At 36.8% G+C, this 13,749-nt stretch overlaps 1 protein-coding gene across 3 annotated transcripts in view; it reads left to right on the forward strand.

The window, feature by feature from the left end:
* Nucleotides 1–12,244, forward strand: part of LOC136879113 (uncharacterized) — a 44,709-nt gene extending 32,465 nt beyond the window's left edge. For all 3 annotated transcript variants that reach the window (XM_068228868.1, XM_067152860.2, XM_068228869.1), the window contains exon 4: nt 11,773–12,244. In XM_068228868.1, the coding sequence (XP_068084969.1) occupies nt 11,773–11,885 (113 nt within the window). In that variant the 3' untranslated portion in view covers nt 11,886–12,244. The remainder of the gene's footprint in view (nt 1–11,772) is intronic.
* The last annotated feature ends 1,505 nt before the right edge of the window (nt 12,245–13,749 follow it).

Genomic DNA, 13,749 nt, shown 5'->3' on the forward strand with positions numbered 1-13,749 from the left:
CAGGGACAAGTATAGAAACAAATGAATCGTTGAGAAAACAAAAGTTATACATATTAAAAAAATAACCTTAACCACACATCTTGCAGTGCGAAAGTGTTCTTCTTGAATGATTCCTGAATATAAAACACACGTGCACACATTTCTGAAGAGCCAGCAGGCAGGACAAAGTAAAGTGAAACCTTAAGAGTTCTCATTTTTCTATGTTCTGACTAACTAATGAAGTCTCCCTTGAGTTCCTGATAAACATACAAAACAGGAAATTCTCCTTCACTCTCAACAATAGCTATAAAGACCAACGGTAAAATTTCATTTTAAATATTGTGCAGAGACGTGAAAGCATGATTTTGAACATGATATAACTCCTTCATATAACCCAGTTTTTTACACAAGGTATTACATTAAATAATACACATCTTACGAGGAGATAAAAACAGGGAAGAATGTAGAAACACGTGCATCGTTGAGAAAGCAAAGTTATACATATTAAAAATAAGCTTAACCACACAACTTGCAATGCGAAAATATTTGGCTTGAATGATTCCTGAATACAAAACGCACGCGCACACACTTCAGAAATGTGTGCACGTGTGTTTTATATTCAGGAATCATTCAAGAAGAACACTTTCGCACTGCAAGATGTGTGGTTAAGGTTATTCTTTTAATATGTACAACTTTTGTTTTCTCAACGATTCATTTGTTTCTATACTTGTCCCTGTTTTTATCTCCTTGTAAGATGTGTATTGTTTAATGTAACGCCTTGTGTAATATAAATGCCTAAATGCTTGCCTATTCCCACATTTTGGCTGATGATGATGCAAATCAGCGTTGAAACTAGTTCCAAGTACAAATACATGTTATAAATAAACTATAACATTTTTGTATTGAAAAGGTGGACCATTTTAAGTTTTCCTATCATCCTTTCTCAGTTCAATACGGACAAAAATGAAATTCCTAGGCTTAAACTGTTTTATGCAGTCATACAATCTCATATGAAATCTTACCTTATAAAAGATGCTGGAAGTGTTGTCTTTCCTGGGTTATACAGACATTATGTTTGGTAACCACATTCTGGGTGACTTGAGTGAGGTGTGCACTGATTTCATTCGTAATGTTTTCTTTCAGTTTACCTCACAAGTAAAAATTACACACTGTTAGATCTGGAGAACGAATGCGAAGTAGACCAGCACTGATCGCTCTGTCTGCAAATACTTCTGAGATTGTAAAAAGGGAATCTTCTGTTGTATGAGCAGGAGCTGAATCTTGTTGAAACCACCCACTCGGGGACACCGAGGTGCCGGAATTTAGTCCCGCAGGAGTTCTTTTACGTGCCAGTAAATCTACCGACACGAGGCTGATGTATTTGAGCACCTTTCAATACCACCAGACTGAGACTCATATAAACTAAGACCGTCGAAGCGGCGGTTTTACTCTGCGATACATAAGCTGCAGTATGGGAGGCGCGCGCACAGTTCTTGACCTTGCATGCAGTCTGCGCGTGTTTGACCTGGCAAGCATCAGTTGCCAGTCTGAATCTCAGCTGTTAACATGGTGAGACAGTTATCACTGCAACACCGTATTTTCGTATGTTAAAGTTCTGGTTTCATCTTAATGACCACGTGAACAGTCATAACTCTCGCTACTGGTGTGTAGAAAATCCTAATGATGTTTATGAAGTTCCTCATTATGATAGGAAGATTGGTTTAGGGTGTGCTGTTAGTGCAAGGCATATAATTGGGCCTATTGTTTTTTAGACGACAGTAAATGCAGAGAGGTATCAAGATGACATTTTGGCACCATTCTTCCATCAGTTAATGGAAGAAGAAAAATGCAAATAGCGTTATTATTATTAGTTTATATGAGTGACCCTGTAGTAGTGTTCAGATGATGAAATAATGCAGAAGACACTGAACACATGGTAGAGGCTCCAGTTAATGTAATAATTATAATTTCGTGTGGCTGTCTAGCCTGGTGCAGCCCTTGTAAGGCAGACCCTCCAGTGAGGGTGGGTGGCATCTATCGTGTATGGAAAATGCGTGTTTTTTCAGTGCAGGATTGTGTTGTGTGTGTTGCAGGAAAGCTGGGACAGTACAAATGCCCAGTCTCTGAGGCAGGGGAAATTACCATTTAAGGTTAAAATCTCCGACCTAGCTGGGAATTGAACCCGGGGCCCTCTGAACTGAAGACAACTACGCTGACCATTCAGCCAAGGAGCCAGACAGATAATGTAATTATGTCGCATCATATGGCAGGGACTCTTGGAATTGTGCAGGATTTTCAAACTCTTGTTGCCGAGTGCTGGGATAGTGAACTGGAACAAAGCTCTTAATCAGTTTTCTGGTTAGTAGAAATTTCCAGATGTTTGATAGTTGGATAAAACATATTTTACTGTACGCACTTCCTTTCTTTGTGAGTTGTCCAATTGATGCCTTGTAGCGTCTTAGCCTGAGACCTTCCTAGAATTTCCTTAGTTTGGCAATTCCTCATTGTTTTAAATATGCGTTCATCCTCAAGAAAATGCTTCGGATGTACATTAGTAAATACCATCAACATCATTGTATGTAATTTAGTGCAACATTGAAACTGTTTATTGCAACCCAGCTAGCAGATATGTCGATTTTGCCTGTTGCCTCCTTGTAAATTTCTTTTATTCCTATGTTGGCAGATATCTTCCATCCATGTTCTTCTGAGTCTTCTGCTTTTTAGTCTCTTTGGAAGTATCCTTGTAGTAGCATCTTATTAAGAGGAACTTACCGTAATCTATGATTGCTAGTAAGTTGTGGTTTATATAAAAAAAATTTGACACGTTGATTACAAATATACAAAGTATACACCATGTTATGTTATGTTGTAAGTTACAGCCATTTGATGTTCCATTTACAAACAGCCATCATCTTTAACATCGTGTCATAATTCCAGTCCTTTGAGACACTGTAAACTGATATTCAGAGTATCTGTCCGCTATGGTCAATATAGGCCACAATCAATATCACATGATAACCTCACTGGAGTGATATTTAGGGACGCCAGTACTGTATAAAGACCTAGATGTTCTGCTTGTTAAAGCCACAAAATCTAGTTCAAATGGTCTCAAAAGTCTGGTCTAATCACAAATCAAATTATGTATAGGCCAAACATTTTCTTTTTCTTTTAAGACCTCTTCCCGCACCCAGCGAAAGAGTTTCTTCTTCTGATTGACTCGCTTGGAACATACCCTAATAGAACCGACATACTCGTAAATCAGGGTCATTCATTGTGCTATATTTTCAGCAGTTTCAAGGCTATGCTGAAGCAAGCACATTGAAGATCATGTCATACTTAACAAAGTTCACTTCACGAGGGATTCAATTTTACTTCAGATTTGTATAATACACTGTGAATTCTGTTCTCTTGTCTTGGTATACCGGTACTTTGTTAGATACTTCTAGACTGTAGCTGTTGGTGATAACTTCACTGTCAGACCAAAGAGGCTCCAGACAAAACCCTATTGGATGTTCCATGTTGAAAACCAATTTGACTGGGAAGATAGCCTGCAGCAAGCATTCATAAAGTGCACCTACTGTGATCAGGAACTGTGTTCCTACTATTCTACACTTCTTGGACATTACTCAACTGTAGAATGAGCATGTAGTATTGTATGTTCTTCACATTTAATATTATATCAGCCTTAAAATTAATTATTTTCAAAATATAATTCACCTGCCACATAGATAAAACCCGTGGATATCCACAACAAAGATTTTATCTATAGGGTCATTTGTTCCTGAGAAAAGTATACCTGCGAGGAACTTATATGATACCATGTTCTCGCTCTTTTGAGCGTCTGCACGGCATCATCTTTTGCTAACAGTCCTCAGCAATCTATTTTTTTTTTTTTAACTTGGTGAACGAACCATATACGTTTGTAAAGTAAAATATAATTAACAGTGGAACATGTAGTGTGTGTATTTGTAATCTAAACATTGATCCCGTCAACATAAACTACAAATCAACTGCGATCACAACTTGCGATAATCTCCTCCTTAGGCCAATGTTCTCATCCATGTGTTCAGTCTGACTATTTAAACATTTGCAGTTTCGATCTTGAATCTGAATCCCAACCATGAAAATTCAAATTATGTGCGAAAGAATTTATTTAAGAAGTCTGATTTTCCCTGATCACGACTTCCTGTTTGTTTTTTTGTTTTTTCATATTGCCCTACAGTGCTATTATCTATTCCTCTATTTCCCTCTGGAAATTGTTTATATCATACCTCATGTCTTGCATGCATTCGCTTCTACCTCATGGCCTGAATTTTGCATGTTTAGGCATGCAAAGAACTGAATCATTTGTACTTTCTTTGCTTGGTGAATAAACTGAGTGCTAGTGATTAATTCAGCTTTGTTTCTGCTTGCCTGTTGAATATTTCTTTGGTTTTCTGATTGTGCTGTGTTTGCTTCAGAACATTTTAGTTTATGCAGCTTAATTTCATATTTTGCTTCTCCAAAGCTCAAATTATTTCTGGGTTATACTTTCCTCATTTAAATTACATCTTTGTTTCATTGTACTGCTATTGTGCATGCTTAAATCATTCAGGCTTTTATTTTTAGAAAGTACTTCTCACTGATGGCTATGGCTTGAAACAGAAGCATGTTATTTTTATGAAAGTTTTGAACTTTTCAGGTTTGCCTGGCTGCGTTCTCAAATGCAGGGGAAATATTTTCAGTGGGTCAACACTCAAAGTCAAAATATATTTTGTTCATTTAACTCTACTGGATGGCACATAAACCAAAATCTGGTGGGCATTCTATGGCTAAGTTTTAATTTTGTTGGGCAAGCGTCAAACGTGGACATCTGTTACGTGCCAAGATCGTATGACATGGAGTACCAAATGGACTTCTTTCCACCCTTAAAATATCCGACTACCACTGCCAAGTTTGAATGCATGATGTTGCGATCCAGAGGCCAGCACTCTACCTTCGACCCACGGAGGCCTGGTTTCATCAAGGAGGTTTAAATATATTCTTAACCTGGGTTTGTTAACTTCAGGTTAATATTTAAACTTGTTCTTATGAGTTATGTATTTCACCAAGCTATTTTGGCAGAGGGTTCACTATCACTATTAACCGTTGCCACTGTACCAATCAAGGAGGCTGTGACTGAAAATTAGAGGTTATGAACACACTTTTTTTTTTTTTTTGCACAGTTCCTTTGTTTCTTTTTTTTTTGCACTGTATTTTGTTTTCTCCCACATTTCTGGGATTGCCTATATTATTCTTTCATAATAGGCTTGTTAGCCTTCTTCTTCCTGAAACGTTTCTGTGTATGCAGGTCATTCAGGACTTGTTAGTGATGATCAGAAATACGGAAGAAATTTGAAAGAGAAACACAACTTATTTTTCCTCCTTTAGAAAAGACATTACTCACCGAGTTAGTCTCTTAAGTATTAAAGCATTATAGAATGCAAGACTGATGGTGTGAGGTTAAAAGAAACAGAGGACACACGGGAAAAATTATAGGGGAATTTAATGACATTGCCCACGTGACAGTGTGGACTAGCAAGCAACTTAAAAAGTTCCATAAAAATATTAATAATATAACTGCAGATACTTTATGGGTTGTCCACACCAAAGTTAATAAACAATATTAACAAAACAAAGTTAATAGGCAATGTTAATGAAAACATTTCTCAACATAGTTAATAAACTTTTGTTAACAAACTTCTTTAACATTATGTCCACACCAGAAAAGCTGTTTGTGAGGTTACGATGCATAGGGCCAGGAAGAAGATAATAGACGCAAAATATGGCAAAAAAAAAAATATTGGAAAGGTGTTTAGAATTAAGTTTGGAGGGAACACTTATGTCAGAACTTTTAATTCATGATGTAGCAGGCTTTCAAAATTTTCGTAAGAATGCCCCCACATGACTTTCAGTTCTTGTTGCCGGGCTGAATGGCTCAGGCGGTTGAGGCACTGGCCTTCTGACCCCAACTTGGCAGGTTCGATCCTGGCTCAATCCGGTTCTATTTGAAGGTGCTCAAATATGTCAGCCTTGTGTCAGTAGATTTACTGCCACGTAAAAGAACTCCTGCGGGGCAAAATTCTGGCACATCGGCGTCTCCAAAAACTGTAAAAGTAGTTAGTGGGACGTAAAGCCAGTAAAATTATTATTCAGTTCTTCGTGACAGTAATTTTGCCTGAAATTGCAAGAAATGATACAGATTATCCACTAATGACCGGCTCTTTTTTTTTTATAGGTATAACTTTAAGATTCCTAGCAACTGGTGACTCGGACATTTCACTTACGGTATATATTTTTCTAGAGGATCAAAGCAAGCAATTTCAGTTACTGTGCCTGCAGTTGTTTGAAGCTTTATACAACAATCTCAAGGAATTGGTAAAGATACAAAATAAAGAAAATCTTCATAGTTAGGTTAGTATTATTTTCATGATATACAAGTGATTATGGAAGGTTAGGTTATTCAGCAAGGAGTGAAGCTGGAAATGAAACTACATTAGAACACAGCTAAAAGAATCATACAGAATTAAAAATACTCTTTATTAGAACTTTCGCTTGTGATTTGATAGTTTTTAGAAGAAATAAGAAAGCATCGTATTCCGTGCTACAAATTTGCATGTTCTAATTGTGGACTTGCTCATGTGCGAACTGTATTGTTAATGAAAATACGAAAAGTTAATGAAAAGTTTCATACACAAAAGTTAAAGAAATTTTATTTATCAGCATGCTCGAAAAGTTAACGAACATGCTGTTTTATTTATTAACAGTCAAAAATGTTCATGAACATTGTTGGTTAACAGTGTTTATTAACAAAGTTAATGAGAACATCGTGGTGTGGACGCACCTTTAAAGACCATTCTGCTAACTGCAGCTTTTGATACCCCAAAATTGTCTCCAACCATTATATGAAATGGCCCTGTGGCATAAATCTTAATGCAATTAATACTTACAGTATAGAAGAGAGAGACTTGTTTCCATCAGTTGTGTATTCCAAGCTCTCGCAAATTTCATCAATGATCTTACCGACAATGGTTTCTGACAGTCTATACCTCTTCAGAAATTATTTCTCCGGTAAATCTTGAATGTTGTTCCTCCTTAGAGGCCTATTTCTATTAGGAACGCCATTGAAGAAATCTAAATGAAGCAACTGTACATCCAACGCATGATTTAACCTCTTAACATGAAAGCCCGAGTATACTTGGGGTTTTATATATTTATATAAAATAAAATCCCGAGTATACTCGGGAATGTCGCTCATTGGTCGGTACCTAATTTAAAAGCCCGAATATACTCGTTTCTTGTTGTTTCTCAATATTTCCGCCAGATGTTTATGAAATTATTACTTTAGGGTCCTATTTTTTCCAACAGATGTCTCTGACTCGACCGTAGTGGATGTCGGTGACTCAGGCAGTTCGTTTTCGCGGCTTTCCAGCGATGTAGCATTGTGTGTTGATCCTTGTTTTAGGGCATTTCACACAGCCACAAACATTTGAACAGTATTGAGTGTCATGTTGTATTACTTGCCATCTGTTTAGTGCTGTGTTATTTATTTTAGAACCCGTAAAAAATATCACAAGTATACTCGGGATTTTAAAGCAGGAACTTTTCGGTGGCTTATATTTCATTGTTAAGTTCGAAAAATGTATTTTTATTGTTACCACTGTCATTAGTTTTCAATAAATAGCCCATTTTAATAATAAAAATATTAGGTAAAAAAAGATCACAATTTTGTAAATAATAGGTATGTTAAGAGGTTAAAGTGGTCATTTTGCTTTTAAAATTTGAGTTAACAGTTGAACTCAGGTGAAAAGAGGTGTTAATCTAATTCCAACTTTAATCTGGGGGTTAAAACTAACCTTCCTTGATGAAACAGAATTAATAGTCAAATTCAGAGTTACGATTGTGTAACACGAGATTTAGGTTTAACCCACGTTGATGAAACTGGGCCAGGGGAGCTTTGAATGAGTGGTATTAACACAAACATTTTATTAAAACATGGGATTTACAAGATATATATTTACACACTGTACTGTAACATTTTGGGCATTCTGGTGTAGATGTTGACTAACTGAGCAGTGTCCCTACATCTTTAAGAATTTTACTGTTTTGCATACTTCCATAAATTCAAATACTGTACTATAGAATTTTTGGGGGGATGATTTGGTGGTGCTAGAACTAGGATTATAACTGTTTGACTGTGTTTTTACTGTATAAAGGAGCAGATGAGGATGATCGACAATGTTTATGTCGTACTGAGTATTATAACTGTTTGAGTATGCTTACTACACCTTGTTTTCGAAGATGATAATAGGGCCTACAGACTTTCAGAGATGCTGGGGAAGGGCATGTATAAATTGAGGTAGAGAACACCAGTCTGGAAACGCGTCAGTCGCATCTTGTGCGCCAACGCCATTTTTCAAAGGTTGCAGGTTTGTTAAGGGATGTGGGTTTGATATGATGCGGCCCCAGCCCACTTTTCCTATGATACTGAAGAAAACTTCAATGAGACATTCCCAGAAAAGTGGATAGAAACAGGAGATCCTGTCGCGTGGCCACCTTGTCCGCATGATCTGATCTCGGTGACGTATAAACATTATAGATCTCATCCTCACTCATCTGCTTCTTTATACGGGGTGTTTGCGTGATAATACAAATTTTCAGACTCTGGAAAAGGGTATATGTTTCAATTTCAGATAGGGGAATCAGGGCTGGAAACGTCTTAGTCACATGTGACGTTAAACCAAGGACTGAGGAAGGGATCACAAAAGAAGAGTCACTAAATCTGAGAGGAGAACAATGTGACAAAGTTTGTGCAAGGGAAGATTTAAAGACACAGCTCGAGTCACTAAAGATTTGCACTGTCAACATAGCTAAGGGATGCAATTCTTTGACAGAATACCTCACTTTAAATTATTAAATTATTTTAATATGTTAGAGACAGGCTTTTAAAACTATTTTCAAGTGTTTAATTAAACATCTTAAGTCAATGTAAAATTAGTGAAAAAAGAATTCTGTTTTTTCAAATGCACAATATTCTTCAAAATATGTAATATTTATCAAAATATTTATTGTGCTTCAAAATATGTAGAAATATGTAACTTTAAACTCCTGGAATAATGGTCCTTTTAGTGTGATTCGCCGACATTTTTAGCTTTTCTTGTAGCTACAGATATGGGAACAGAATATATAATCACATATAATCCGGGCTCTAGTCATGACGCACATGTGTCGTCATCAGCTGCGAACATGTTAAAAATAAACTTTGTGTGAAGTTAGGGGAGAAGTCTTGTCTGCGAGACACTTGTAGGGACTGAGAAAAAGCTCCTGGCAAGAATCCTCAGTGCTAGTGGCATTTCTAGAACAACGCCAAAGATGTTAGACCAGATACGCCAAAACTTTCTGCACGATTGTTGAAGCTGGGAGACACTATTCTGAACAGCTGTTGTACGTCTTTGTAGCGTGTATGCAGTGCAAGTAAATACGGGTATTACGTCTCCACAGAGATTATTAATTTTTTTTAAATCCCATGTTCATAAGTATCCCACAACAAATTTGGTTTATACCCAGTGACTGAGATGTTTCTGGGCTGGGATTCCCCTTCTCAAATTGATACTGTACCCTTCTCCAGCATCCGTGAAAATGTGTATCGTCTTTACGGAAACATCCTGTATAAAGGAAGAGGTGAGCGAGGATGAGATCGACAATGTTTGTGTGGCACTGAGTAATGTCATAATGAATGTAAGCAGTAAAGATACCCCTCTGGGGCTCTAAACTTAGGAGCTTGAAGTGGTGACGAAGTGTCCCTAGCTGAAGCTGGGATGGCATCATTTGTGAAAGGCTCCTCTCTTCCAACCTTTTCTGGCCTCTCTTGTTCACTTTTAATCCTGGCAGTTTTGAGATTCACCTTCCGTTCTTTTACATAGACCTTCATTTTTCGTAAGGTTCATCCCCTTCCTCTTTCGATTAGATTATTTCATTGTATTTTCCCTTAGAACATTTATCACTTTCACTGTTATCCTTCCAGTCAGATCTCCCTTTTTCAGCTTTTGTTCCTTTCCGACTCTGACGGTATTTGGTTTGTGAGGCCGAGTGATTCATTCATTTTCACGCTATATGACCGTTTCCTTTCTTGTACTGATACCTTCATTCTTCAAAGGGGTGGACCTTTTCCATTTGATTAGTATCAAGAAAATTTGGTTGTCACCACCATCAATGCAAATGCCCTTTAACCTTAATCATCACTCACGTCTTCAAATTTCCACTGACTTCTCTTATCATTTAAAGCAGTTGTTGCCTAACCAGCAGATTTACAAGTGGGATACATACAAATTACTCAGAAGGAAGAAAAGAACATATGACTTGATAAATAGATAAAGAAAAAGGAAATTTGCACTCTTTTGAGGTGGTGCAGCTCTTTTCAAGCACACCCCCATGGAGTTGAGCAGCATGTACCATGTTGACCACATTCCACCTGTTCTTAAATCTCTGGCACTATCAGGAATCAAACTCAGGCCTCCAAGCAGGATATTTTTTAAAGCGTTAATTTGATTGTATTTAGTTGGACATTTGCACTATGGCTGAAGATGATGGGATCAAAACCAGTTCCAATGTATAAGTAATTTGACATCATATTAAATGGTATTCATTAGATGGACCTTCATTTTAATTTCTTATTTAAGTGAATGTTTGTCTATATGGATCATGATGAAGTTCATATCGTACGATACATCATTCGAAGACAGACTTGTGCCTCACAGTGTTGTCACAGTCCCTTCCCTGTCCCCTCCTGTATTTTTTGGGCAACAAGGAAAAGAAAGGCTATAAAGTAATTTTCGAATCATTGTTCTTTGGATAGCCTAGAGTGGTGGTGTTTGCTGGCTTGCATTGATAACGGGTAACACTAACACATCCTCACTCTTCTTCGTGTACAGTAAGCACTTGGTGAGTATTGGGAAATGGTTTGAGCACTTCATAACTTAATAGAAGGTGAAGGGGATTTAATTGTTGTATGTCATATTTGTCATTGAACGTATTAGGACAGAAAATCATGACTTTCTAATCAGAAACATGTACATTCACTACATAAGTTTGAAGGTGGTTTTTGCACGTTTACTGAAATAAAAACAAACAGGTGGGAACAAGGGGAGGAAGGGAATCAGAATGAGGAAATAAATAATAATGGTGTGTGGCCTCCGATGAGGCCTTGTGCAGGTCTTTTGAGTTGATGCCGTAGAGGCGACCTGTACGTCTGTGAGGACGAGGCTCTCCCTATGATGAATTCTAAAGATGAAGATGGCACGCACACCCAGCTCCCAAGCCATTGGAAGTAACTATTGAAGGTTAAACGATCCGACCTGGCTGGGAATCGATTCCGGAACCCCCCTGGACCAAAGGCCAGCACACTAACCATTTAGTCCTGGATGGAATGAGGAGATGAAGCCAAGTTAGTAATGAGCTCAATGGATGAAGCTGTACGCATGAACTCATTTCAGTGGTGGGGTCTTGTGATGTGAATAGAGGAGGATAGGTCACGTAGAAAAATAATAGACATGGTCATGTAGGGTAAGAGAAGTAAAAGTAATTACGGTTCGACTCAGTTTTTAATGATAAACAGTGCTGCAGAGGTAGCTGAAAATAGAGGATTGTGAAGTCACATAATTAATTCAGAGTCTTACAGACTGAAATGTATAAGGCTCCAGTATGTGTATATGTATGTGGCATTTTATTTCCTGAGCCTTGCTACCTTGTACTTGACCATTATTTTTCTCTTTGTAGGTCCTGTTGCTGCTCATTTTAAAGGAGGACAGATTGAGACTGTGATAAGAGACGGAGGTAGTATGTATGATTCACACTCTGTACTGCTGCTTAAATTACTAACATTTAATTAATTATTATCTTATTAATATACATTAATAAAATGCCTGACGACCCCAGAGAAGCAACAAAATTAACAAGCATGCAGGTGGAGGAGATAACCATTTGACTCATTTATATTAACCCACGAGGGGTCGCGTCAAAAGAGTTACGTGATGGGTTGCGCACGGTCGGTTTGACCGGGGAGTATAAAATACCAGTTTTTGTAGCAAAACGCATTGTAGTGTGTAAGAAAAGTATATCCATGAAACAAAATACTAGCTTTTATAGCAAAACAAGTTGTATTATTAAAGAAAAATATACCTGTGACACTGAATACCAATTTTCTTGTAAAACACATTGTATTGTTAAGTAAAAATATATCCATGAAACAAAATACACAGTAAAACATGTTATATTATTGAAGAAAAGCATGTCTATGAAACAAAATACCAGTTTTTAATGAAAAACACATTGTATTATTAAAGAAAAATATATTTGTGAAACTAAATACCGGTTTTTATAGCAAAACACATTGTATTATTAAAGAAAAATATATTTCTGAAACTAAATACCACTTTTTATAGCAAAACACATTGTATTATTAAAGAAAAATATATCCATGAAACTAAATACCAATTTTTTGTAGCAAAACGCATTGTATTATGGAAGAGAAATATATCCACGAAACTCGCAAAACACTTCTACATTGACAACAAAGACCGTGGACAGTGAACGTCAGGAGTCGCGCACTGTGTAAAGAACCATGTAATAAGGCAACGCCAGGAGTCACGCATGGTGGAAACGACCAGGCTTATAGAAAAAGGTTTTCCACTGACCGACTGGTGAGGAAAGTGGGGAACAGCGAATGTAAGCATGGGTAATGGACAAGTCCAATGCAAGGTACAGGAAGAAATGAAGCTTAATACCATGAAACTATTTAGAAAGAATAAAAAATGTATGCGCCTGGTCTAAAAGACCGTGACACGACCCCTTATGGGTTAAAAGTACTGTAAACCGGGGTTACTCTGCACCTTAAGGGTGCGCCCATCCCGCGTCCAGGTGCAACGCACATAAAAATATCCCGGTAGCTGGATGTCTTCTCAGGGTAAATCTTTGTGAAATAATTTAGCTTAATGTGAATTCAAAGATGAGTCAAATCGCACGCGCCATATTTCATCTCCGAATGAACGTCTCCATCCTATCACATTTTTAAATTACCGCAGGTATTATATTAAACCACATAGACTCAACTTAAAACTAAGTTAACATACACTCTAAAATCTACAAATCACTTAATCACACATTTAAAAATAAATAATAATAAGAAATTTATTAATCTAAATGAATTACTAAAGAAAAGAGAAAGTAGCATTATTCGTCCATTATCTCATAAAATAAATTACCATTATACATGCATTTCGTTTAAGTCAGCGCTTGCTTATAAAAGTTGAATTTCAATCCTGACATGAGCTAACATCTTATTTCACATTTCATTTGATATGAAAAATATTCAATTAATCAATTACATCATTAAAATAATCATTAAATTGAAAGAAAATAATTAATTATATCTTTGATTAGCATAACTCAATTCATTTCTGAATGTTTTCTTTAAAAATCACGCATTCTGAATTCTTTTATAAATGTCGCTTTTTATCGATGTTTTTGTTGAATGACATGCTAAGGTTACTACTCCCTATTGCCTACCAGAATCTTGGCACCTATCCTCTTAGTCTGTTATATTTACGTATTTAAAAAAATGATCATGATACACCTTTCAAAATATAAAATAATCTATATCTCATTTCTAACTAAAGTAATTCTTAATTAGCCATATTAACTTCCTCTCAATATGCGTTTGACCTCTCACGTAGCCTTAATTATCATGGCAAGTTT

Source organism: Anabrus simplex, chromosome 8 (assembly GCF_040414725.1).
Source record: "Anabrus simplex isolate iqAnaSimp1 chromosome 8, ASM4041472v1, whole genome shotgun sequence".
NCBI classification, from domain to species: Eukaryota; Metazoa; Arthropoda; class Insecta; order Orthoptera; family Tettigoniidae; genus Anabrus; species Anabrus simplex.